The sequence below is a fragment of the Nesoenas mayeri genome, assembly GCF_963082525.1.
Source record: "Nesoenas mayeri genome assembly, chromosome: 3".
In the NCBI taxonomy this organism is placed as follows: domain Eukaryota; kingdom Metazoa; phylum Chordata; class Aves; order Columbiformes; family Columbidae; genus Nesoenas; species Nesoenas mayeri.
This window is the reverse complement of record NC_137544.1, coordinates 120404006-120431279: the sequence shown is the minus strand read 5'-3', so window position 1 is coordinate 120431279 and position 27274 is coordinate 120404006. Positions and strand designations below refer to the sequence as shown.

The 27274-nt window shown below is 38.6% G+C and overlaps 1 protein-coding gene across 3 annotated transcripts in view; it reads left to right on the top strand.

The window, feature by feature from the left end:
- Positions 1-27274, top strand: part of EML6 (EMAP like 6) — a gene marked incomplete at both ends in the record, with an annotated part of 80574 nt that overhangs the window by 24779 nt on the left and 28521 nt on the right. For all 3 annotated transcript variants that reach the window (XM_080341863.1, XM_080341862.1, XM_080341861.1), the window contains 14 exons: positions 3308-3406; positions 5118-5186; positions 7673-7858; positions 9488-9623; positions 12523-12724; positions 17063-17200; positions 18568-18824; positions 19131-19343; positions 19853-20020; positions 20937-21043; positions 21709-21827; positions 22496-22682; positions 23370-23475; positions 24928-25021. In XM_080341863.1, coding sequence (XP_080197989.1) covers positions 3308-3406; positions 5118-5186; positions 7673-7858; positions 9488-9623; positions 12523-12724; positions 17063-17200; positions 18568-18824; positions 19131-19343; positions 19853-20020; positions 20937-21043; positions 21709-21827; positions 22496-22682; positions 23370-23475; positions 24928-25021 — 2081 coding nt within the window. The remainder of the gene's footprint in view (positions 1-3307; positions 3407-5117; positions 5187-7672; positions 7859-9487; positions 9624-12522; positions 12725-17062; positions 17201-18567; positions 18825-19130; positions 19344-19852; positions 20021-20936; positions 21044-21708; positions 21828-22495; positions 22683-23369; positions 23476-24927; positions 25022-27274) is intronic.

Below are 27274 nucleotides of genomic sequence, written 5' to 3'. Positions count from 1 at the left end.
ATTTTGAGACAAAAATTGAAATATAGGTAAATGCTGGGCTATTCACAGCTAAACACACTGGTTTGTTTTTTTTTTCTCTAAAAAACATTCAGTTGTGAATGAAGCAGGAGGAAAATAGATCTACAATTTGCATAAACTTGAGAAATCTTTTACATTCATAACTTTATAAATATCTATCTATGCAGTTTTGCTATTATTGATGTGCAGATGAGTTTTCTGGTGTAACACTGTGGCCATACTTTATAGCTGGTAGTTAAAATACTTTTAGGAATGCTTGGATGAGCTGATCCTTGCATAGATCCGTGTTGGTTTTTGTATGTGCTAGTGCACATGCAAATTGCATCCCCATAGGGCAGAACTGCCTTTGGATCATTTTCTTAAAATCATGTACTAGATGGTTAGCTATCTGAGAAGTGATTTATTATCGTATTCCCAGCTGCTTCTCCACTGACCACACGGTGCTTTTATTATCTTTCTGAGATCAGAACTGGCCTTACAATGTATAAAATGTATTCTCATACGAAGCAAAAGTACTTTTTATTGTGCATTATCGTGTGTATATTCAGTGTAAAGGTTAGTCTCAAATGAAGAACACCAACATGAGCAATTGCCTTTGACATGTTTAAGAAGCATTGGGTAACTGGAATTATTAAACAGCAGCATGGATTATATTTCCTCATTAAAAATTGGAGCTAGGTTTCTATTTTAAGCCGAGTTTTCAGCCATCTCCCTCCCCTTCTCTTAAAGCCATTTCCTCTGAAATCTCCTGTGCCAGCTCTAATTAAGGAAAAAGGTGTTCCTGGGAACTGTGGGAATGAAGAATCAGATGAGAAAATCCTCAAATCAACAGCACAGAATTTCTAATGCTCCGATATTTTTAAGCTATTGTTCATTCAGAAATACATGTTCTTAATTTTTTTCCTCATTTTTAATTTTGCAAGACTGGTGGATAAACTTTTTTTAAATCTATGTAAGCACCTAATGGGAATAGAGTCTCACCAAAGGGCCCCGACAGTGTGAGTTAAAGGCGGAGGCTCTTCTGAGCCTGCTGGGTGCCTTGTTGTGATTGAAAACTGAATTTACTGCTGTGTTGACCTTGCAGAACAGTAACGTTCTGTTTCTGGAAGTCCTGGAAAAGTTGCAGTTTGTTCTGGAAATAAAATTTGCACAGAACGCTTTTATATCTGGAGAAAGACCAATGCTGGAAAACATAAATATGGATATCTGTCTTGGCTTTTTGCTGCTCTTTCTGGCTTTGCAGAAGAAGCTGCTGTGCTGAGCCAAAATGAAAGGGCACGGTAGAAAGACTTTGCATATTTGGAATAGAGAGCTGGCAGCAGCTGCAGTTTGTTTAGTCAGCGCACCCACAGGAGCTGGCGTCTTGTGGGGGACAGAACACACTTCACGTGCATGGCGTGCACCTTGACTTCTGATGCCTGCCTTTCATTCCTTTCTATTGGATGTCTGTTAATATCCAAAACATAAATAAATTCCACAATCGCGTAAGGTATAGATGCAATAAGAAATGTATTATTTGCTATGCTACCTCTGCCAGCTCCCCACTTTAGAAAGAAAAGTAGATGGAAGAAAAGCCCAGATAATTGTGCTCCTCTAGCTGAGCTGCATCCCCAGAAAGTCAGCGTGGCTTCCACAGCTCCACTATGGGGACTTACCCTGCGCCCCACGAGAGTGCCACTGGCCATCTCTGAGCCAAGTGCATGAGCTCTGGGTGTGTGCAGCCGGACCCAGCTTACTTGTCGCTGCAGCGTTCTCTGGGGTCATTTACCACAAACTCGGGAATTGAGAGTAAACAGAATTTGTTGTCTTTTATAATCTATGGAGGAGATCAATGTGCAGCAAAAATCGGGGGATAGCTTATATACTTCCTTTATTTTATCTACCTTGAACACCACTTTCAATTTGGAGACAAATAGATTTTGAGTAAATTTCCTGTTTTCTAAGTTATCTTTAGTTAAAACTGTATTTTAAAAGTGCCACCCTTCACAGGATTACCTACAAATCTGATGTCTGTCATATTGAAGTATTTCACCAGTGCTATACAGTTCCCTTTCTGTTCTGAGTTATTTTACTGAACTCTTTTTGCGTGCTTTTTTTTAATGATGTGAGAAGGCCACTGCCATAATGCACACATTTCTAAGTGTGCCATTAGGTAGCAGTAGGCTTCTTTACCCACATCTTCTAAATCTGTGTAGATTTAAACATAATTATTTGATTATGCACGTAAACTACTTGGCGGATATTTTCTTCTGGTAGTTCTGTGAATTCTCTGAACAGAATCCTGTCAAATTCTCATCCAGAAGGAGGACTAAAAGTGTTAAGTGTTTGAATCAAAAGGAAATGCAGCATGTAGGACTTTGTTCTGCCAGCAGTGACCTTCCTCAATAGAGCTATGTTAAAAGAAGAAATTAATATTTCTGAGTTTCTCCTGGTACTTTGACTTCCCATCTACCCCACTAATGGCAATTTCCTGGCTGGTAGTTACAGTTCAGGTCTGATGTTGCTCACATCATGAATCTGAAAGATACTGGAGTGCTGCTGTGGTTTCCATGGTGAGGAGAAGGGTGTAAAAGAGGTGAAAAGCAGCTGGAATCTGTGAAGGTTCCATGAAGAATACCTTGTGTTTTGATCAGTACATCCAAACCTCTGGGTACGTGTGGATTGCTCAAGGGCAAATAAAACTTATTTTGCTACAATAATAGGCCTTTCTCAAAATAAGTATTTTTGTGTTGGAAACTGGCAGGAGCATTCTTGTGCTTTCACATATTGATTTTCCTTCGTTACCATACATCTAATAATCAAGCATCTTGTTCTTGGTTAAATGGAGATATTCAGTACACATCTAAGACAGCAAAAATTTGGGGTTCTATCACATCTCCTGAAAGACAATCCAAAAATAGACTGGACTCAGAGCAACTGGTTGGATAAGTCTGTGAATAGGTTTGTTGTGGGGTTTGTTTAGTTGTGGTGGTTCTGGTTTTTCTCTTTTGTTTTCCCTGTTAATGCTGTATTGCTTACTCCCTTTGCTGGGAGGACCTTGGTTGGCTATACGTGATTCACTAGGCAGAGGTCAGGTATTGCGTTAGGTATGATGCATGTTGTCAACTCCCATGAAACCAAAGTTTAAAAATACATCTTTCATTGCTCTAAAATAAAGAAATGTTGCCTTTAGCAACGTTGTTCAAACACAAGCGCCATGTGGGAAAATCCATTGGTACGCATCTGAACTGCAGTAAACTGATTTTTGAGCTGATCTTCTGTTAACTGGATTACTGTTGCTTTTCCTTAGCGTTTAGCTTCGGTGGGACTGGATGCCAAAAATACGGTGTGTATTTGGGACTGGAAGAGAGGAAAACTACTGGCGACAGCTACAGGCCATTCAGACAGGGTAATTGTATGAAGGTTTACTGAATTTTGTCTGGGAGTTACTGAAGGCTTTTAAAAGTAATTTTTGTTTATATTGGGTCAATGCAAAGATAATTTTGATCATTCTACTTGGCTTTCGAAGTATTGAACAAGGTAGTTATTTCTTCTTGTGTGCCAGACGTAGCACAAAGCACTGCGTTACTAAGTGATAGATTCTTGAGCTGACTGTCTAGCAAGCCTAGGGAGGAAATATACTGTGTAATTACACGCTGATTAGAATGATTTATAGCTCTTTATATAAGATGTGAAATGCTAGCTCAGTGGGCAAAGATAATGTTCTTTCTGAATATATCAAAAAGACATTTTATCCTGAGGGAAGGTTTAATTATCTCCCTTTTATTTTTGCTTAATACATTTACCTGTAGGAGAAATATAATTAGGATAAATATTCCTTTCATATCTATTCACTTCAGGTGAAAGATTGTAAAAATGTCAATAAACGTGAGAACTGAACAGGTCTGAGTTTAGAAAATGATTAGGGATTAGGAAATGTTCAAACAGGTTTAGCATAAGCAAAATACCTCCCCAATATATATACGCACAACGTTGCGTACATTAAAATAAATTATGTACACATTCTGACAAGTTTTATCCATATTATGATATTATAACGTGTTTGACTGTTATAATTTTGGATGATGATAATGTTTTACTACACGTGATGGAGTATTTATATATGCAAAGCAGCAGACTGAACCCTTCCTTACAGCTTGTATGTACATACAGCCAATCTGCATCTTATGCGTCATCTGAATAAATCTGGTACCTCATTTTTACTTAAAATGTTCTCAACAGAACAGAATCTCACTCTTTAGTGTGCAGAAATCATCAAGAATTTCTGAAGGTGGAAGATCTTGTGTGTTCTAACAACACTTAAATAAAATAGTACTCGAAGTACTGTAAATCCTGATGTTTATAAAGAAGATAAATATGTTATAGGAAGGCAATGCATCCTTGTGTACAAAATGAATGATGGGTAGGCTTAATATGCTCCTGAAAGCTGATTGAAATTCTCTTGTGACTTATATTTTATAGCCGAGGAGCTAAAAGCAGCAGAAAGTCCCATTGTCTTTCTCTACAGACATACGTTTCCTGAAGAAACTAATGATTGTGGTAACCTCGTTGGTTCTCAGCTTGGACACTGAAAAGCTGAATGCCAGCAGTGAAAAGTCTGAAAATAGCATGTTGTTGAAAATCTGGGCCAAAATAGAAACTTTGTACAATATTTTCCAGTTGGCATAATCCTGTGGTCATAGAATACACTATAAGTTTGTTCTGGTAAGGTATTTGGCACTGAGGTCTTTTGGTAATCAAGTTAAATTAGATACTGCATCTTTTACCTAAAGTAATGAATAAAGATAAATGTACCAATCTTTCTTCCATAAACTTGAGGAACATTAATTGACACCATAATTCCCATTTTATTTGAGACAGTAAATATTGTTTATTGGTATTGTGAAGGCAGGACTGAGGTGTGTTGACAGATCGATGTGAGGAAGCCTGCATATTTGCCTTAATCTTAATTTCCAAAGAGTTCCAAATTTACCTAAATGGTGTTCTTCCATTTTTAGTAGCATGTTGCAACAGAAATGATGCCTAAAAATTGGTATAAACTGAGCCTAGATGCAATTACTATATAATTTAAAATATCAGCTTACTGTATTTGTTAACAGATATTTGATATTTCCTGGGATCAGTATCAACCAAATAGAATCGTCAGCTGTGGAGTAAAACACATAAAGGTAAATAGATTTTATTATTTACTTGTTAAAAGGTAAATAAATGTCCCAAAAGAAATTTGTCCTTTAATATGATGAGGGTTCTTGCTGTAAGGCAGTTTCTATTTTTCTTTCTTTACTCTGAAGATGTTAGCAAAACCTTTTTGTTCGACAACAGTTTAGATGTTGAGCAGTGACTGAGGCGCAGATCAATTTAACAGGCAAGGTGAGAAGATCATTTGGTGTAATTTTCATCATTACATGCTTGTAATTCTGGGCTTCTCTGCCCCCTCCATCCCATGTAAATTGTCTCAAAATTGTCTCAGCCTTTAGTGATTTCTCCCATTGAGCATCACAGGGGGTCACTGAACAGGTCTAGGAGGAACTAAGTATGAATTGAATGAGCTGCTATTGCAGAGATTAGCAGGTGAAAACTCCAGCGCCCCACTATTTGATCTCTCTAAGTCACCTTTTCTGGAGGTGCTTTAAATATGAACACAGGTATATCCTATAAACTTAGAATAAAATATTCTCATACCTGTGAAAAGCTTAGAAAGCAATCCTTTTGTTTGCCAGTATTCCTGGCAGGTTTCTGTTTTTCTCCGCTCTCATCAAAAGCGTTCCTAACAGATGGCAATTATTTCACATGACTGGGGTGGGAAGAGCTTTAAGTAGAAGTTTAGGAAACCAGTTAATATTTCTAGTTCTGGTTACTGAGAAGCTTGTGCCCTTAAAACCGCCGTTGCTTTCGAACTGTGGGTGGTTTTGGCAGAAGTGATACCATCTGTTGTATTCTGCAAGCTGCTTTCCAAAACCTGTCTTTGTTTGGCACCTGTATTCGGATTTAAATGGCCATAATTACTCTGAACATACATAATACCAGGCAAAGTAAATACATATAGACAGAGGCATGCCAAAAAAAACACAAAAAAAAAGGAGAGGGGAGGAAGTTCTTGTGTGATCCCCTTGAGTGATGCTCAAACAGCAGTCTGTGCGCTTGCCGTTCATTATAAGGCTGTGGGAATGGGATCATTAATTTGCAGTGAAGGAAAAGAACAGCTCTAAAGTAATTGTACCACTTTGGGACTGATACTTGGGAATAGTGCCATTTATTCCTTTAGCGTTTCCGTTCTGTTGGCTCGTCAAGCTGTGGCAAAGCTCAGGAGCTGAGGAAATAGCACTGAGCTCGGGATGCTCTCGAGTGAACCCATTTCCCACCACTGCGACCTGCTCTCTCGCCCTTCTCCAGGGAACCAGAAGTGAGGAGAGGGGATGTTTTACCCACAGAATGAAAGCCCTGGGGGAAGTATTCCCGCTGCCTTCTCAGGAATCCGTTTATGTTAAGAGGCAAAAGGAAAATTAAATTGAATTAGAAATAGAGAAGGATCTGAAATAAAAATTATTGATCCAAGGATTTTCTGGAATTCAGCTTTATAGGAATTTTATAGGAGTAAGTACAAAGAGAAAGACCTAAAAATCTGGCTTGTAGCCACAAAAAGATGTAGTGGGAATGAGATAGACATGATGGATCTATGTCAGCCACTTCAGTGTTCCTGTCCCGTCTCTGCAGGTGTCTCTCCAGCGTACAAGGGACTGCACAGCGTAGATACCCCAGCTGGGAAAGACTTGAGCCAGCAAGTCCCTTTGCGACTGTCCTGCACCACGTGGATTTACTGTTCTGCTCTGTGTGTGTCCAGGACATCCTGGTGCTGGCAGGCCTGGATATTTCAGCAGTTCTCTTACACATCTAATTGAAATTCTCTTTACTCTGCCTTACCTGGAATTACATTTATTTAAAAAAAACAAAGGCACTCTGAACTGACTGAAAGAGTATGATACTTGTAGCCCACCACTGGACACCCTTCTCAGACAAACTTTGTATTCTCTTGACTCTTTTCTCTTCCCCAATCATCCTTACATTGTTTTTTGCAGAATGTTTCTGTGTAGAAAGTCACCGTTCCACCCTTGGAGAACCTGCTGCTCTTGCACGTTCAGGTGTTTGCAGTCTCCATGCAACAGATGGTTTCTCAGTAAATGCGACTGTATTTGAGGGACTTGTCTCCTTCAGTGCATGGGGCAGAAATGTCTCCTCCAGGCACATACGTTCTTTAAGGTCTTTTATTACTTCAGAAGTGTAGCTGTGTTTTAAGCTTTGCAAACGAGAGAGATGGGATGTTCCTGGCTTTAAAAAGTGTGCATGCACATTGACAGATGCCACCCAGCAAAACATGAGGAAAGATAGTGAGGTGATGAAGAGGGGTAGTGTAGCCATACTCAACCAGAATTGTGCCTCACTTGCTCAAACAGTTTGACCGTTTTGTTTTGTTCTCAGACTTACTGCATTTGCCTGGGGTTTTCCTTGCTAAGTGGGTGGTTTGGGATTAACAGGCATTCCGATAGGACTACAGGAGTCACTGCCATGTGTGTAAGGATGGGCATCTGAGAGATCTGCTCACTAAATGAAAAAAATCTGCAGAAATTTTTCCTAATATGCCATTTATATTTCACAGTTTTGGACGTTGTGTGGAAACGCACTGACAGCAAAGAGAGGAATATTTGGTAAAACTGGAGATCTCCAAACTATCCTTTGTTTAGCATGTGCAAAAGAAGATATCACGTACTCTGGTGCTTTAAACGGGGACATCTATGTTTGGAAAGGGCTGAACTTAGTCCGCACAATTCAAGGCGCACATAGCGTAAGTTGTGTTTTTAATGTCCCTTTCTGAAATGAACTGTTAGTTGAATTGAAAACTTCCTGAAGGCTTATCCATCAAGATTTTCTTCTGTTTCAGGCCAGAAGAATGTCTAAGACTGTTGATCAATTAAGAACTTATATGTAATCTGATCCTTTGTTTGCGTGCTCTCAACAGATGCTGTAATAGCTGCAGAACTGCTATTGGCAGGAGTGCTGATACTTACAGCATTGCTTCAGCTGAGCAGACTAAACCTCAAGTGAAGTTTCTAAGCTTCAGTTATTATCAGTTTACACAAAAATAATTGGTAACCAAATGACCTTATTTTAAATAGAATTTTACCGCTGCTCCTGTTTCGAATATGGCTAGTGGCATTCTAGCACGGGGGTTTTGGAGAAAAGGAAACAAGAGTATTTTCCTTAGAAGAGCGATATGAAATCTAACAGTTGTTGCTGTAGTTTTCTTCTAGAACCTTTCTAGAAAGAGCACTGCAAAGCCAACAGTTTTTTCTGACCTCCCAAAATTAATTGTGTGGCCAGCGCATCAAGTAGTAGCTCTTCAAATGAGATCAGAGTGTTCAGGAAAGTAATTGTTATTTATAGAAGTAACCCCTAATTCAGGAAGACAGTCAGACTGAAGTCAGTGGGACATCTTACCTGCAGAACTACTGTGTTGCTGCCAGGCTGTGGTTATGTGCGACTGCAATAACACGGAAATACCTTTGGCAAACAGGAAATCCTGGTAGCGTATTGCCAGAATTTTATTTAGATTCATTAGAATGATTAAATACAACCCCCAATTTTATTTAGATTCATTAGAATGACTAAATACAACCCCCTTCTATAGAATCTGTTCTGTTTCATCCTTACAAATTATGGGGTTTGCCATGGTTAATGTGCATTCTCTTGCCCAGTTTCTAATCTCCGTGTAATTAATTGTTAGAAATACTAATTTATTAAGACATGGGACAGGACCACTTTGAAAACAGAGGTCTTCACTTCATGGTATTAATTTCCATGCAGTTCAACTTGTCTCTTGACTGAGAGGTTTTCCTAATAAAATACTGAATCAGCAGGCGTCCCGTGAGCTGTTCCAGTGTAGTGCAGCACAGTCACCAAAAATGAGGCGTTTTCAGAAACCAAGAAGGAATTCAGACTGTAAGAGAAGCTTGTCTTTCAATGAAGAGAATGAATTGACACTCTTTGAGTTCCTGTCAGATTCCAAATGATGTCTGAACTGAATGCATGAAAGAATGTCTCAATCATCTCCGCACCTGTAAGAATATTTGTATTGCTTGTTTGCTTGTTTTTGTTTATTCTGGGTAACTATTTATTTTAAGTGTTCCATTATTTATTTAACAGTCCTCATAATGCTATTAACTAGACCAAATTTTAAGTTCTGCCAATAGGCTATATCGCTGCTAGTTGTATAAAAATTTCTGCATAAATGGCTGAAGTGGGAGCACTTGAAATAAAAGTATCGCCTGTGTTTGCTGGTTTGCTTTCTGGATGGACACCATTTTGCTGCCTAGCAGTTTCTAGCCTTTAACAAGAGTCTTTGCAAAACCATTTGCTTTGTGTGTTGAAATTGATTGTAAAGAACTTTAAAACTTGTTATGCTGTTGGTTAACAGGCTGGAATTTTTAGTATGTATGCTTGTGAGGAAGGTTTTGCCACTGGAGGGAGAGATGGTTGCATTCGGTTATGGGACACTGATTTCAAACCAATTACTAAAATTGATCTCAGGGAGACTGAACAAGGATACAAAGGTAATGAGCTATTACTTTAATGATTTTTCACACATCTAGATAATGGATTATGACACAATTTAATTTGAAGCATAGATGTCTCTGCATACTGCTGATTTTTTGCTTAATGACTGTATTTACTTTTGAGCTGTGTGTTCCCTTTTTCCTCTGACAATGATGTAGCCTGAAGAGTTTGCCGTGTTTCTTAGTACAAACAGAGGGATGCTTATAGTTGCTGCTGCCCACCATGCAAATACAAGAAGATATGTGAAAACTAATTAAACTAATTAATTGCAATTCATGTAATTAATTGAGGTTTCTGGAACCTGATATTCAAAGATGCTGAGCATCTGAGTGCTCCATTAGGCTCATTGGGGATGGTAGCACTTGGCATCTTTAATAGAGAGAATGCTATTAAATTCTTGACCATCATATTTGTTCAATCTAATCATGCATCCTATGAGCTTAGTCATCGCTTTATTTTATTATTAGACTCTCGGAGCACTTTTAATTTCCATAGATCATAATGACACTTGATCAAGATCTTAGTCTTCTGGGAATTCTACACATCCACTTGGATTGCGAGTAGAGCAGTCTGGTTTGAAGGAGGTTTTATACACGTTTGGCAGCCAGTTTTGTAGTGGTTAGTGTTAATTTTGTAGCGGTTAGTGTTAATTTCCCCAGCTCCTTAGCTTATATATTTAGACCTAGTTTTCGTATTAAAGTTACCATTGGAATTGTCAAGAGGCCACTGAGAAGGATAACTTTTCCCTTCTCAATTGTGGATATTTTGGCCTGTGCTCTAATATCTGTGCTCTGTTTATTATTTGTCTTACTTAAGCGAGATTATATGCTTGTAAAACGCATAGGTTTGCAATCTCTAGGCTCATCCAAAAAGCAAACTTAGCTGAACGCTGCTCCACCCCTGTGCCTTTTGGAAGGGTGACTCCCTCAACACCATTGTCAGCTACACTCAACCACTGCTGGTCCCTTTGCTCTGTAGTTCTGCCTTTATGGAGTTTTTTACAACCAGAGTCATAATGTTTAACATTCATTTCTAGGAAACAGTAGCAGAAGACCTGATGAGCATTTGCAGCATTTTTGATCCATTTAGAAATACTTTCTAAAAATTGTGGAGAATACCAGTCTTGCAGGCAGGCTGTTCCTACCAAAATCAGAATAACATATGTGAGGGGTGACCGAGGAAGCAGTGCTTACACATGAAACACGCATCTTCAACCTCCTTGGCTCTTTGTGAAGCGATTCTGGGAGGGAGCTTCCTCCCACGTGTTTGTGAGACCAGAGCAGAAGCAATTTTGGTGTTCTTTCAGTGTGATGCAGCTGTTGCTTGCGATGTTCCTGTTGCGTCTGTGTCCTCTTCTGCTCTTTCTGGCTCCCAGCTCATCCACTGATGCTCGCTTCCACTTAGTGCTTGCAACTAACAGACTGTGGAAGTTTTGTTTCATTTAAAATGACACCAATGGCACTGATTAGTTGAAGCACATATGTAACTTCAGGCAGTGGTGGTGCCCTTCACTGCTTACCTATGACCTCCTTCCAGTTTCTTTTTCCAAAGCAATTTGCAAAGGCATCAGCTTTCAAACTTAGAAAGTCTTTCCATGGTGCCAGGAAGCCTTTCTCTCACCCCTGCCTCAAATACACTCCTTCAGCACTCATCCTGTACTGGAGAGCACTGAGCACATTTTAAATGGGATGTATCACCAGCAACAATCTGATCGCAGGCTTGGCTTTTGTATTTAAATAGACATGTATATTAGTAAAAAATCCGATAATAGCCAATATTTATGTGCAGTACGTCACAGAAAATGTTAGCTTTCCCACATCAAAAGATGTACTTTGTATTCTAAAACTTAACAATACCCATTTTCTGCTTAACATCTGAACTTCATTCCTTGTTTGGCCTTTGGTGTTGATCAGGATGATATAAGTCAAAGCTTCAGTAGAAATTCAGCTAAGTCGCAAAATGACACTGTCAGAATTAAAAGGTACTGGAAACGGACAAGGCAATAAATGAAGATTAATTTGCTCTTCTCGAGAGATGACACAAAATGTCTACAATGTATTTTATTTGTGTGACAGGTAGTTAATTGCATCGTGTATTCAGTTCCAAAAGATGTTAAAATGGTGACGTGGTTGACCTTGACTGCATGACAAATGGATTTTTGTTCATTCATATCTCACAGTATCTAGAGCCATTATCCAAACTTTAATGTTCATACAGTGGAACAGAAGATACAGGCAGTCAAGCAGACAGTGCTAGCAAATTGCTCCGCCTGCTACGAGGGTATGTTGAAGCTGGTGGTTAGTAGGATTCCAGCTGCAAAGTCAGAACCAGATTTGTGGAGTACCATCAAGCCCTCTAAAAGTTACACAAATCAAGACTCTGTTGGTTTGCGGTTTAGGGTTTTTTTTGTACTAATCATTTGGGACAAAAATGGAGATGTGTGCTAACATGGGCACAAGCCATTTACATTTATCATTCTTTTTTTTTCAACATTTTATTTAAATGTGCAAAAAAGTACTGAAGAAAGGAATAAAACCAGCTTCAGTCACAGGAAACTCTCCTCATAGAAAATGTAGATCTTTAAATTGTGTTAAATGGAATTATTTTTTAAAGTAAATTGTCAGGGTGTACTCAAAGCATAGTTGCTTGAGAAACCGGCAGCAGGAATGTTAGAGACTCAGCATTTCCCAGCACTGAGCCTGCTCTTTTTCTGTCAAAGGGTGATGGTTGAACAGAAGTGTTCGGAGATTTAATCAGCTCTGACATATTTTAAGGCTTCAGTGTCAAAACATAACAGTTGTTATAAATTAACTCTTGAAGTCTTAATGATCTTCACTGTACCATCACTTTGTCTTGTTATTGCCAATAACGTAAGACAATTCCGTCCCCCGTCAGGTTTGTCCATCCGAAGTGTCTGTTGGAAAGCGGACAGGCTTTTAGCGGGGACACAGGACAGTGAAATATTTGAGGTGCTGGTGCGGGAGCGAGATAAACCCATGCTGATCATGCAGGGCCATTGCGAAGGGGAGCTCTGGGCCCTGGCCGTCCATTCCAAGAAGCCGTTAGCAGTCACAGGCAGCGATGATCGCTCTGTACGGTAAGCGTAGCTCTTACTTATTTTTTTATCCAGTTATTCATATACACATTAATTTGTAATTTATTTTTCTTAGTGGCTTTGCATTTTCTCTTCAGCCTCTGCATTTGGGCTCCACACATAATGTAAAACTAACCAGAATTTGTATTCAAAACACACTGGATTTATAGAGCCTGCTTCACCTACTATTTCGTTACCTTTCTGAACAGCAGGTGTAGGTGTCTAAATGGAGAATGGTTACCTGGTACTTCTGTTAATAATGTGCACCAAACCTAAATACCTTAGACCAATGTTTTACGCAGCAGGTGTCTGCCTCAGAAAATCTGATCTAAATCCAATTCAGTTAAAATGCCAGAAAATGAGATTAACGAAAATGCACTAGTTTACCCCAGTGGAAAAGGTCTTTCAGATGTTTAATTGCAGCACTTGTGCCTCAAGCCTTTGTAGCAGAGATTTCAAATTCTCTGCAAATATGTGGGGAAGTTGTCACAAAGTCGAGAATGTTTCTTTTCCTGTGCCTGTTAAAATTTATCAAATTGATAAGGCCCTGAAAAAAACCCAAGCATTTTTAATATGCTTAGTAAGACTTTATAGTAAAGTTTGGAGGTTCGTCTCCTGCTATATATACAGCTTCTAATTTCTGCTCCTTCAGATTCCACATTGATGCACCCCTGCCTTGAAGCTTGCTGCTCAGTTGGGACTTTTTTCCCCTTTCCTCTGTATCTTTACTTGTGCTGCTTTCCTATTCCTACCGCCACTCATATCTTTCTAACCTTAATTAAAAGCCAAATTGTGAAACTAACAGAAAGGTTCACTGCAGTATCTCCCTGTTTCCTGCGCATCAGTATTCTTTCCCTCAGTTTATAAAACGCAAGGATATTCTCTTCTTCTTGGGTTTGTGTGCACAGTTTTCTAATTGCACAAATGCTAAGCCTTTGGTTTTATTATCTTGGCCTCCTCTTTTAGGTAGCACGGTAACTCAGCTCTGGCCTGGAGCTGGATGATGTGCTGCTGGCTGCCCATCTATGGAACACTGCGAGTGTGCCATCATCAGTGGTACTCTTCTGATTATTGTCATTGATACAGTTATTATTATACTAGTGATGCCTTTGCCGTTCTAGAAAATGTGCATTTGTTAACTTTGCAGCTATTTTACTGCGCTACATCACACATCATTGAGCTGGTTAGGCACTAGAGAATGTGGCATTTGAACTCTGGTTCAGACAGTGCTATTTTTTTATATACTAATGCTTCATGTGAGGTATTCCAGTCAAATATATCAATATTTTCAGTAAGATAAAATAGTACAAAAAAGGCTTTTCTTACCATTTTTTTCAATACTAAAATTGCATTGACAAGAATCAGTGTTTACTTTATTGTGTACTTTGTCTTAGTATTTGGTTATCACATTATTTTGAAAGAGTGGCAGTACAATAATTGGTTTACAAGTAAATTATTTAGTGGGCCAGATTATATTCTGGTATGTAAGTGAGATGCCTAAATGAAAAGAGCCTCTGCAGAGTTAAGGGGCATACTCTAGGCTTCCCCTAGCACAGCTCAGAAAAGGCTCTAGCCCAATACAGGTTTCCTGCGCTTTAAATTTCAAAAGCTTATGAGCTAGGAGAGCTGCCTGCGTCCTGTCTCTTACAGCGGGAACAGAGCATCGTTCTCACCTGAACACCAAGAGTCACATAGAATTGTTTCTTGCATTTGTTCAATGGAGCTCACACGTCTTTTTGTGAGGTGGCGTTAGAACCTCCAGCTGCAGGACGTCTCTGCTACACCGTCTGTCTTCTTGCATCGTCTCTTTCTGGATTCCTGCCTTTATAAGGAGATTGATTAGAAACCTGGTTCTATATCAACCCATTTGAACATTTGTATCTCTGGGTTTAGTGTGTAGCGTTGTTCTGCCAATGAACGGCGTAGAAGGTCAGTAAAGCTTCTGGTATCAGCTATGGCGTTGTTACCAAGTCCCTTGGGAGGCTGTAATCAGGATAAATATATATCAATAAATAAAGAAACTCACCTATCAGGCCTGCAACAGAAAAGACTGGAATATTGACTAATAAAATCACATTTCGTGAGCCTGTTTGTGGTTTTTAAAATCAGTAATTTAAACAAACGCGTAGGGAAGTTGCCAAAGAATGGTAAAAACATGTCTTTGCCTGATTTGAAAATATATACACTTTTTATATGGAAATAGTTTATTCATCTGGCTTTTCCAAAAGCAGCATGAAAAAGTATTTTGCCAGAAGAGATACTTTTTCTGTTTTCGGAAGCAAACCAGGCTTTTTTTGGTCGGTTGTGTATACCAATGCCTGTGTGTGCGCAAAAGGCTTTTTTTTCTGTTATAAAATCAAAAGGCTCATACTTTGAATTACCCTTCCACTAATTTGATATTCTTTTTTAAGAAAATGGAATTATTCTGCGTGCACTGCCATGTGTCGCAATGACACTTCTAAGGTATTAATCAAAGTGATGCACGGGAAAGCAACATTCTGAAATCTTTCCCAGTGCTTTCTGGGTCGTTCTCCGCTGTCCTGGGCTCACAGCTGCTCCCTGGCAAAGCTGCTCGGAATCTTGTGTCTTGTCTACTTCTGGTTTCTCTTTGAAAACAGCCTTAGCATCCCACCTCCTTTTATTTCACCAGCAAATGGTACTTGCCATTTTTTCAGAGAAGCCTTTTCAGGTTCTTTCTCATTCTTGAATCTTCTCAGCCTAAGAGGAAACCAGCATCTTCTAGACTGGTCCTAATGACATGAACCTGACAATGCCCAAAGGGTTTCTTTCTCAATGCTACATTTATCAAACCCTATATTTTTGCTCCTGTCCTGTACGTCAGGGCTGTATGTAAATGTTAGTGCTGGTGGACAGACACTTCCTTCTTTGCAGGCTGGATTCATGTTCTCTTTATGCTGTTTCTTCTAGTGCCAACATGGTCCTTCAACATAACTTTTTCTCCTTCTTTGACATTTATCCTACAGCTGTATTTTTGGAAGCAATGCTATCCCTTCTGAGCCTTTGTTTCACTAAGGTATAAAAGTTAAACTCTTTTGGTCTTCTTTAATGTGATATGGTCTTCATTCTCTTAATCATCCTAATAATCCTTCACTGCATCTGTTCCTGTTTTTATTCTGATTTCTTGAGATAATTTGTAGAGCAAAGAAAGCCAAGAAAATTTGTAGAGCACATGCCAGATGAGCTCACTGTGTGTTGTGTGCTAATGGTTTTGTGTCCCTCTGGGAATAGCACCTAGGATATATTTGAGGATCAAATCTTTTTCTTCCTGTCTGCAGCTCACTCCCGGATCATCGTCATTCTATTACTGAAAAACAATGTGAGATCTTCCCCCTTCGTGCTGGTTCCACGTGTTTCAAGCTTGGGGCACAGTGCTAGCCGCAAGGCTCTGAAAATACGGCCTTTGCTTGAATTCCATTCCGTGTCTATTTGTTGCATCATCAAGAAGCCTCTTTTTCTTCCAGGGTGATAAATCCAGCTCCGGGTTGAGTGTCCCCCGCTCGCTGTCCATAGCAAACTTCAGCAGCGTTCTCATCTTTCGTGCTGGCGTCTTTAGGGAAAATATTAAATGTTATTATTCCAAAGATTGTACCTAGAAGTCTTAGCAGTATCTTTCCTCCAGCCTAATTGTTCTTTCTGTAGAGCTTGCTGAAAAACTTCATCCAGCATCACTTTACGATTCTTGTACAACTTGACATTTCCCTGATTTTAGCCAATAATCACATATGCTACTATTCAAATATTTTACTCAATATTTTATATATCTTTTACCTATGCATTAGGTTTATAACACTGTCCTCAAAATATAGATAGCTAGGTACTCCCAACTGAATTTTTCTAACCCAAGAGGTATTTTATGCATTTTCTTCCATACTTTTATTTATTCTTTTCTTTAAGGTTTTTTTTCTAAATCTTCCATACTAGTGAGATCTGATTAACCGGCTTGTAGTGATCTGGGAAACTCCCTCCTTTTCTCCTTCAAAATATACATACGTTATTTCTTATTTCCATATTAAGACATAATTTTTGATTCTTTTTATTGAAAATGATGTAAATGAATATATCAGCACGCACTTCGGCCTGTTAGATCATTCAGGGTTGTGACAAGAAATGTTTCCCCATGGTCGAAACGTTCATGCCCTGTAAGTATTGCTTTCGTTTCGGTGAACATTTCAGTCTGAACCGCTTTGCCCCTCACTGGCTACAGAAAGTGCGTTTTTAAAATGATTCATCTAGGGGAATTCTGTTATACCAGACATATGACATTGAAATATTGTGCAGTCAAGACAAATCTGCTGCTGCTTTTGATTTCTTTTGTTGCAGATTATGGAGTCTTGCTGACCATGCGCTGATAGCTCGGTGTAATATGGAGGAAGCCGTGCGGAGCGTGGCTTTCAGTCCCGATGGGTCGCAGTTGGCTCTGGGAATGAAGGATGGCTCCTTCATCGTTCTTCGAGTACGGTGAGAGAACCTTGCTTTAGTTTCTCACGTTATTAGGGCTTTTTTCCCTCAAAACCATATTGTGAAGTCTTTTATTCCTATAACAAGAAATAGTCATTGGGTATTTTATCAGAAACAAAGAGTGAAAAGTGAGCATATGCTTCCATAATATCCCTTGGTGGTTTAAGAGGTAGTAGTTTGGCAATTATGCTTTATATTTAATTCCAAACATTAGCTTTTAGTAATTAAGTTGATAAAATTTAAGATTTTCAAGTTTGGCTTTTCTTTATTTATTCAGTAATTGTGCAGATATTTTGTGAAAAGAAACACGTAGAACAGAGATCAGTTTTGACAGGGATCCCCTAGATCATATGGTTCACTTCTGGCCATAGACAAGAATGGATACTGTGCTAAATAATTGGTGAATGAAAGATATTTTTAAGCATTTGCAAGATAGATCTGAATTCTACTTTTCCCATTAGATGATAAGCCTTTTCTTTTGCATGAATGCCTCAAATGCAGCAGGCATTTTCTGCTCAGATAGTGGCATGGAAGACACACAAAAGCAAGCAAAACATAAAATTGGCTATAGGGTGAAATAGCCTGACAAAATAACGTGATTTCAAAACACAGGAGCTATGTTAATTGATACTTGGAAGAGTTTACTACTTGCTGAACATTAACTCCGGATGTTTGGTAAGCATGTATTTAAAATACTTTGAACTACTGGCTGATAGGAGGAGCTTGTAATCAATGGAAGATCTGTGAAAATCCCTGCAATGTGCTGCTTTACTGACTTAACAAAACATAAGTGATCTGTTCGTGTTAATTTAAAATTCTCAAAGACTTGTGTTTTGCTAAAGAAGTCGATCTTTGTCTCACACTAGTCTTGTCTTTGCTAATTTGCCCAGTAGCTAACATGATTCATGAGTGAGCTGCTGCACACTGATAATGATAAAGCTGCCATTATAATACGTAAGAATTTTCCCAACAAAATTTGTGCTATTATTGACATTTTGGAGTTTCACCATCTTAAGACAAACTTCTAACAGAATTATTCTGCAAGTTTTTGGAAGATCCTGATCATTTGTTATATTGACCTTTCCATTCATATCAGCATCTCCCAGATATCAGTTACGGATGATTCTCCTTTCAGGACTCTGCTTTTAGCAGAACAGAACATCAGCATTTTAAAGATATATTAACATTTATTGGTTTTCAAATAAATTTGAGTATTTTCATCAATTTGATACAAGGGGTTTTTTTTTGTGAAATCTGCTTTTGTTGTGCAAATTATTCAGTGCATCAATCTTCATATTTGTCTTAAATATTTGCGGGCTGCATGTTCACGAGTTTGTAGTTCACATTTTCACTCTGGGTTCTTGCAGAGACATGACAGAGGTCGTTCACATTAAGGACCGAAAAGAAGTAATCCATGAAATGAAATTTTCGCCGGATGGCTCTTACCTGGCTGTGGGTTCTAACGATGGCCCGGTGGATATCTATGCGGTTGCTCAGCGATACAAAAAAATAGGAGAATGCAACAAATCTTCTAGTTTCATTACTCATATTGACTGGTCGGTGGATAGTAAATTCTTGCAAACCAACGATGGTGCGGGAGAGAGACTGTTCTACAAGATGCCGTGTAAGTTTACAAGTGCTTATGTTATGGGCAAGTAAAGTTCAGTGTTGATTCGATCAGAACAACAAAAATACTATATATAAGTAGAACATCTGCAAACGGAGTTTCTTGACCAGAACCTACATAAGTATCTAATGTACGTCCACAAATGTGAGATTATACTAACATAAAGTAAAATTGTGAGTCTTTATAATTTATTGAGGTTAAAAGGCTGATCCCAGGAAGAATACCCAGATAAATGTGATGAAAAGAAATGGAGTTTGCTGAAAAGCACATGATTAAATAGATTATTACCTTGCAAATTTTCAGCTGGGAAGCATCTAACTAGCAAAGAGGAGATCAAAGGAATTCACTGGGCCTCCTGGACCTGTGTGATAGGATCTGAAGTGAATGGAATTTGGCCCAAATATACAAACATTACAGATGTCAACTCTGTGGATGGAAATTACAACAGCTCAGTGCTCGTGACGGGAGATGATTTTGGACTGGTTAAATTATTCAGATTTCCATGCTTAAAGAAAGGTAAGATGGTATTTTGTATTTCTGAAGAATGCAATATTGATTTTGCTGCCATATTAGGGTATTTCACCATGCATAAAGCCAACAAAACTAAGAAAAACATTTTGGCTTTCCATGATCTTCTGTGTTTAATTTGATATCATATCAGTATATTTTCTGATAGTGAATTTGAATTTCTGTGTACAGTACGATACACAATGTGTGTATAGTTCACATTAGCAGTAATGGCCATAAAGGTGTAAATGAAACCCTGTGTGTACCTGGTACTTCTTGCCAAGGTTTAAGTACTTTTCGGGAAGCTGAAACAAACATATAGTACATATTATTTTATGCCATTTATTTTTATATTGTAATTACTATTAGTATCAGAATATCAAGAAGCATTTAAGTATTTTTTTTAGTTTCCATAACAATGTTTAGACTGTGTTTCCATTAAAAACCTAACTTTACTAGTTACAATGTTAATTTTTTTCTTCTTACGTACTAACTGTTCTATTTTGTGTTTTTTCTAGGAGCTAAATTTAGAAAATACGTTGGCCATTCAGCACATGTAACCAATGTCCGCTGGTCCCATGATTTTCAGTGGGTTTTAAGTACAGGAGGTGCTGATCACTCTGTTTTTCAGTGGCGATTTATTCCAGAAGGGATAACAAATGGCATCCTTGAAACATCTCCGCAAGGTAAAAATGGCGTCTTCTGTAGTATTTACTAAATAAAATCAACGTAGAATGCAGCACTGGCAGGAAAGCTTTTATTGAATTAGCAGAAAATATTCTCGTTATAACTCCCTGGAATTCTAGCATGTAATAATCAGCATGTTTGGGACATTTTACTTTTCATGGACAACCATTTGTTTCTGGCAAGATACGTTCAAAACTCTTTTGCAGTCTGCAATATTGTATGTTTAGGAATACACAAGCAGTATTCGTCGAAGTCTGTGAACAAAAGACATTTAGAGGGAGATTGCTAGATCAGATGACATTTCCAAAGATATCAATCCAACTTGTGTTCTGAAGTGTGACTACACGTGTTGATTTGTTTCATTTTCTTTGCAATGCAGTTTCACATATGTATGTGATAGCTGTACTGTGTGATTTTTTCTTACTGTATCCATGATTCTGACCATATTCTAGAAAAGCCCTACGAGCTGATAGTGGTGGTTGTTGGAAATGGGATTCCCTTCAGCAAAAGGGCAAAACTTCACTCCATACCTGCACAATGTGGTGAAACAGCTGTTACAGCACAGCTTTTTAAACACGGCCAGGGATCACACTGAAAGTTGTTATTTACCATTTGTGTGTGACTTCACTCCCAAGCCTGTTCAGAGAACGGTATTCTGTCAGATGATGGAAATGTCCTGGTAACTGCGCAGTTATTCCGCTTCCCTCTGCCACCTTCCTGCCCCAGGCGTCCGAACCGGGAACCAGAAATGAAACCGCACACATTGAGTCAGCCCACAGGATTTCTATAAACTGCTTAGGCTTCCAAAGTTCTTGAATACTGCTTTGCCTGTAGTCTAAATTATGCAAAACCACAACAGATTATTTTCTTGTGAATAGATGTGTTCAATGTATTGATTTATGACTTTTTATGCAGAGGGTGGTGTTGATTCCTACAGTGAAGAATCAGATTCAGATTTATCCGATGTGCCAGAGTTAGATTCTGACATTGAGCAGGAAGCTCAAATCAACTATGATCGCCAGGTGAGTGAAAATTAACACACTGTGCCAATTACCTGATAATTTATTGTGACTATTCAGTAAAGATAAGTAAAGTAAGTTTGTGGCTAATTCAGCAGACTACTCTAAGAATGTTATTTTGACAGTATTCAGCTGATTATGCAACTAATTATACATAAAACCAGAGTTTACTTTAGCTGGAGGTCAGAATTTAAAAGGGTTTGGGTGTGTATATTACTGTATGTTAGAATAAAGAGTATATCTTTAAAAGCCCACATTTAAACAAGGCTTTGTGAGAGCTTATTGCTGTTGCCCTTCCTTTGCAGTCCTATCAAATTTAGAATCCCATTTCGTAGAATACAGCTCACGGAGTTTTTGAGTGACTTCTGCATATTCAGACAGAATATTCTCTAATGAGTACAAAGCCTGGATAAATATATTGATTTGTGCCAGATTCTTCTTTTCTTGCCAAGGACAACAAAGTCCAAGAATTAAAATTGCCCTAGTTTATGGGAACCAAGTAAAATTGGTCTTTAGTGATGACTTAATGCACTTAAGTTTTTGTTCTGTTTTCAGTACAACTATGTTCTGAGATAAATTACATTTAATACTTAAGGTCACTTTCATTCATATATACAAATATTTAGAAAACTGGAGATGTGCAATTGACTTTAGCGATTATTTGTCAGGTTTACAAAGAAGACCTACCTCAGCTGAAACAGCAAAGTAAAGAGAAGAACCATTCTATGCCCTTCCTTAAGAGAGAGCGGGCGCCCGAGGACAGTTTGAAGTTGCAGTTTATACATGGGTAGAGTAATATTACATAATACTGGTTTTTTTCTGATTGTGACCACATCCTAGCAATGTTAATTAATTCATGTCAGAGCACTTAGCAAAGCATTTTTCAGTGCTTACCTATAATCGATTTGTTTGTCATTATTACTGTGGGCAGTTTTTGGGATACCGGACAGAGATTTTCTTTTCTTTCAGTTGTGTTTGTGAAGGAACAAGAGAAGGTTATAATACTGTAGCCATGTAAAAAATAATACATCAGTGTTGCATTTTATAAAATTACATTTTAAACTAACTGTTCACTACACCTGTTTCCTGGAGCAAAGGCTCTATATTCTCTGTTAAGTTGATTGTGATAGCTGTGATTTAGAAAAATGCCTGATGGATTTCTGCTTGAATCCAATTCCCTGTAAAACTTATCTGGACACAATTCTATGTGAATTATATATTCTTTTTGTGGAATCAGTACTGAGTTAGGAGCAAAGTAAAGCATGAGAAGATTGATGAACACGGCGGGCTCCTGGTGGGGACAGTCCCTGAGCCTGCGTGCTGTGGTAGTTGTGAGCTGAAGTTGATGCCAAAGTTGTGCTTTGTTCAAGTTAATGCACAAATTATTTGCACAATTTGTTACACAAATTAGAATAGTTTTGAAACAGAATAGAACTTGTTTTGTATTTACTTCAGTTATAGAGGCTATGACTGTCGGAATAACTTGTTCTACACACAAAGCGGAGAAGTAGTGTATCATATTGCTGCTGTAGCTGTGGTGTACAACAGGCAACAGCACACTCAAAGGCTGTATCTCGGTCACGACGATGACATCCTCAGCCTGAGCATCCACCCAGTGAAAGACTACGTTGCTACTGGACAGGCGAGTATTCGGAAGTGATGATCATCGCCAAACGTGGAAATAAATTCCCTTTACAATATAGAATTAGGAAAAATGTGGTTCTTTTTGTCCTTCAGTATAGTGTGTCCTCCTATACGGGTAAGCTGTGTACTGTTTCCTATATCCCTGTCAAACTGCTGGGGAGTGCTGGACTGGAGACTGTTTGAGGTGATTGCTAAATCATTCCTGTATAACATGAAAACTGCCAATCTTTTGCTGTGGCCTTGCAAACAATCTTATATTCACTTTGAACTTGTGCTTTCATCTGTAAGGTGCAGAAGCTGTATTTTATATACATCCTCAGAGGCTTGGGGGTTTCATTAGTCAATCTCAGTGGTTTTGTACTGTACTAGCATTTGAAAGCTGAAGGCTCCTTTACATTGGGCACTCTACTGGTATCTGGTACTGAATATGATATATTCAATATATTCATATATTTTCATATATCACCATAAATTATATCATTAATATGATACTGAATACTGATGTCTTAGAGAATATCTACTGATACTTCTCTAAAAGGAGAACAGATCTTGAAAAAAGATCTAATAGGGCAAGTGGAAAAGTAGTTATCTCTGGAGTGTTTTGAAGATATGATAGTGCTAATTACTGATGTTGGAGTGCTTTGAACTTCTATGAGCAGGTATTGCAATTAACCCTGTCATTTAGGTTGGAAGAGATGCTGCTATCCATGTTTGGGACACACAGACACTGAAATGTCTGTCGCTGCTCAAAGGCCAGCATCAAAGAGGAGTGTGTGCACTGGATTTTTCAGGTAAGCACCAACTTATGTTTATCTAAACGATTAATTAAAAAGTAATCCTTGTGATAACATTTTAAAAACAGGCAGAATGGTGACTTGAAGTGTTATAATGAGATGGAAATGTGATCTATAGGCTCCTACAATCCTTCACATTTGCTGACAGTTTTGAGGGATTGTACAGAATATGTAAATATGACGAGCAGTTTTCTGCTGCTTCTGCTGCTTGCCTTTCTGAGATGGATGGGTGACCTAAGTCGTCTCAGTTTTCAAAGGGTAGTTCCTATATTCAGCATTGAAAATTGTCATCCATATGGTGGTGACTTATGTACTTTTGCGTCTTTATAAAAGTACTTAGACCTTCATTTTCCCTTTTTCTGTTTTTTAAAGGACATTACTTCAGCTGAACTGTCCTTTCCTTAATCTGATTTTTTTTCAATTAAACATAATTCATTTCATATACTCCTTTCTAGAAATATGGTAAGAGTTCATTAGGACGTAGATCACATTTATGAGACAGGACTAGGTGAAAGAAGTTTTGCTTCCACAAAGGTAAGTCTGTGGAGCTGAGTTGTGTTCTGTTATCAGACAAGGAGCCTTGGTGCTCATCCAAGAGCTGGAATTCCATGGTGAAATTGCTGATCCCCTGTGGCGTGTAACCTAACTCTGAAAGCAGATACGCTACAGAAATCTGTACCAAAATATGGAAGTTCTTTGCAAAAGTAGGGACCGCTGGCATCATTACGGTATTTCTTTGGGAGCTGACCCTGAGAATGTACACATTGCATTTCCAACTGGCTTTAATTACAGTTCTCAGTATATGGAGGAGCCGATAGCTGTGCAGATATGTGCCTTGGAGTGCTACTTTGGCCTTATATAGGGAGTTTTCATTGTGTTAATAATCATTATTTCTGAATTGGGTTCAGCTCATACTACTTGAAGCTTAAAGAAAGAACCCAAGACTGGCAGCCTTTTTGGCTGGCAGCCGACTGTACGACCAGTTCTCTCTGTGCGTGCTCACTTCCTAAACCATTACTGAAACCCATGTACACAGCGGGGTCACTTTTGTAGGACCGTTCTGATGATGTTGTGATATGAGAATTATAATTGCATTCCCACGGTGTTTGGTTGTGCCCTCTGGTGGCTAATTTAACATCTATATATTTGGGTAGTAATCAGATTCTATAGTCCATTAGCATTTTATCTCACTAAAACTGTTACAGAATAGTTCTTCCTGTCTCCATTTCAGCAGGTACAGACTTCAGTCATCTTGAGAGGTTGGGCATTTGACTGACTCTTCAGTTCATTTGTCTAATTCTGTGTGTGGTCAGCTTCAGAACAGAGGTGTGCTTCATTTATAATGCATCTTTTAAATTCAGTTTACGACAGATTTGTTGTGTTCATTACCTGTTCTATTTTCATCGAAAGCCTTTAGCACCTTTAACAATAAGTATTGCTTCTCTACAGCTGATGGAAAATGTTTGGCATCTGTTGGGCTAGATGATAATCATGCCATTGTGTTTTGGGACTGGAAAAAGGGAGAAAAGCTGGCAACAACCAGGTAGGAACACGTCTCTGGATAAAGGAGCCCTGTGATTACGTTTTTTTGAATCGTGTCATCCACGTGTATTACTTTGTTTATAGGGAAAGCCAGAACACCCCTCTGAAAACAGAATGACGGTTCAGAGCAATATATCCAGATTGAAATCCTTGGGATCTACAGTTTAGTGTTGGGAAATCCTGTGAACCGTTCCCTTGCCTTTCTGTTAGGATACCTACATTGATATTATAGCTCATGTAATGATTTTCAAGTTAAGCTAATAGTTTCTCCCAAATTTATTTCCTGTTTCATGGCAGAAGTCACCAGAGATGCCATATTTATGCATTAGATGATATGCTGCGTTCTGTCAGTGTACATATGTAGATCACTTTTCCAAAAAAGAAGTAAGTGTTCCCTCTAATACAAATAGATTTTTCAAGGTCTACTGATGTTGCCTTTTCTGAGACATTTGCAGTTACCAACAGAAAGCTTAGCTAATAACCCTGGAGTGAAGAAGCTTTTGCAATCGCTTGAAGGGCCCCATGTTGGGAAGAGGACTGGATTACAGTTTACCTGTTGCCCTTTTTCCTTCTAAAATATTGAATTGCAACATTTTCTTTATACTAAACTAGTTGTACATGTTAGAGGAATCAAAGTGTTTGAGAACCTGGTTTCTGTTGAGCAAATCAAACATACTTCTGAGGTCAAGATACTAGAGTTGTGTAGAATTCATGTGAGCATGGGCTTGCATACCAGAAAGGCAAGGAGTTCATTTCATGTGCTATCTGCAACCATCTAATATCTAGTACTGGTCAGTAGAACCTATCAGCCTAACTGCAAAAAAAAAATGCCTGCAAAAGATAATTTACTTTCATTTAAGTATTAGACTGTTATCACTATGATATGGTGACATGTTCCAGAAGATATTGTAAGATTTTTCTCCTGGCAGCACTAAGCATTTTTTTTATTAGGCAGCAAGATTTTAAGTCCTGTTTAAAATTTGTGATGTAGAGCTTGCTTAGCAACAGTGTTGTGTGCGGTGTAAAACGTGACATTTTCATTTGCTTTCCAATCCTAGTTTTACCGTGTCCAGACAGATTGTGCTTCAGAGTCACAAATGAAGAACTACATTATCTATTCCCATAGAGACCTCTGAGCCTTTAAAAACAAGATAACGATGGGCTGAATGGCTCCCTGTCTCTTGTAGCTCACAGGAGATATATAACATTCTTGTCATTGTACAATACTATATGGACCAAATGTATCTACTATTATTGCTAACCTATTCTTTGGAAAATATGTAGGGTCCTCACAGAGAGCATAAAAAGTTCTAATTTCAATTATTGTTTATATTTTAGCAGTCTCTAAAGGCAAGTTTCCTATTCTGGTGAGCACAGTAGGACATACAAAGAGACAAAAACCAAGGCAGGGGGGTTAACATCCCACTTTCAGACATGACCCTCAGGTAGCCTAGAGGAGAGCAGAAGGACATCTTCTTACAGTCACAGAGACCCACAAGTATTCATCTGAAGGACTAAGCCTGAAAAATGAAGTGTACACCCACTGTGTACAAGCATTCATTATGTTTATTTTGTAGTTATTATTTCTTTTTGCTTAATCTTCTTGGGGTGATTTATTTCAGCATCACTTCTCAGTTTTGTTGTCGCAGTGTTCAGAATATACTCTTTCAGTTGCTCATTAGATATACAACTTGTTTGTCTGTCTTGGCTCTAGAATCTTCTGTCGGGTTTCATTAAAATCCTTATTGAGTAAGTGTACGCTTTTGGAATCAAACCATATCTGAGCTTCTTTCACTAGAATAGCTTCTCCTGCCTTTGCTGTTGCAGTGCTGGTCCTATTTGATGCCAGTGTTCTGAATTAGTGACTGCAATCCCTGAGGGAGCTGAGCGGGGGCATTGTCAGATTGATTTATTATACAATCGCAATCAGTGACCATCGTGCTCTTCTCCTTTCTTCATCCTGTGAGAGCACATGTCCTGTGCGAGGCCCTCACAGCACGAGGACACGCAAACTACGCAGGCTTGTGCCGGACTTCGTTACAGCAAGGGAGAGGAACGGGAGAAGGGGAATTGCGAGGTGCACTCCACATGCCTGAGGGGTACAGGACTGGCTTTTGTCTAGACTGATCACCAGAGGAATCCTTGAAAATTCATATTGGAAAGCTAATGGAGTAATTACTACTTTGCATTCAGCATTTTTTTTGCACTGGTGAAAATTAAATTTACACATTCCCATAAATACATACTCCAACAA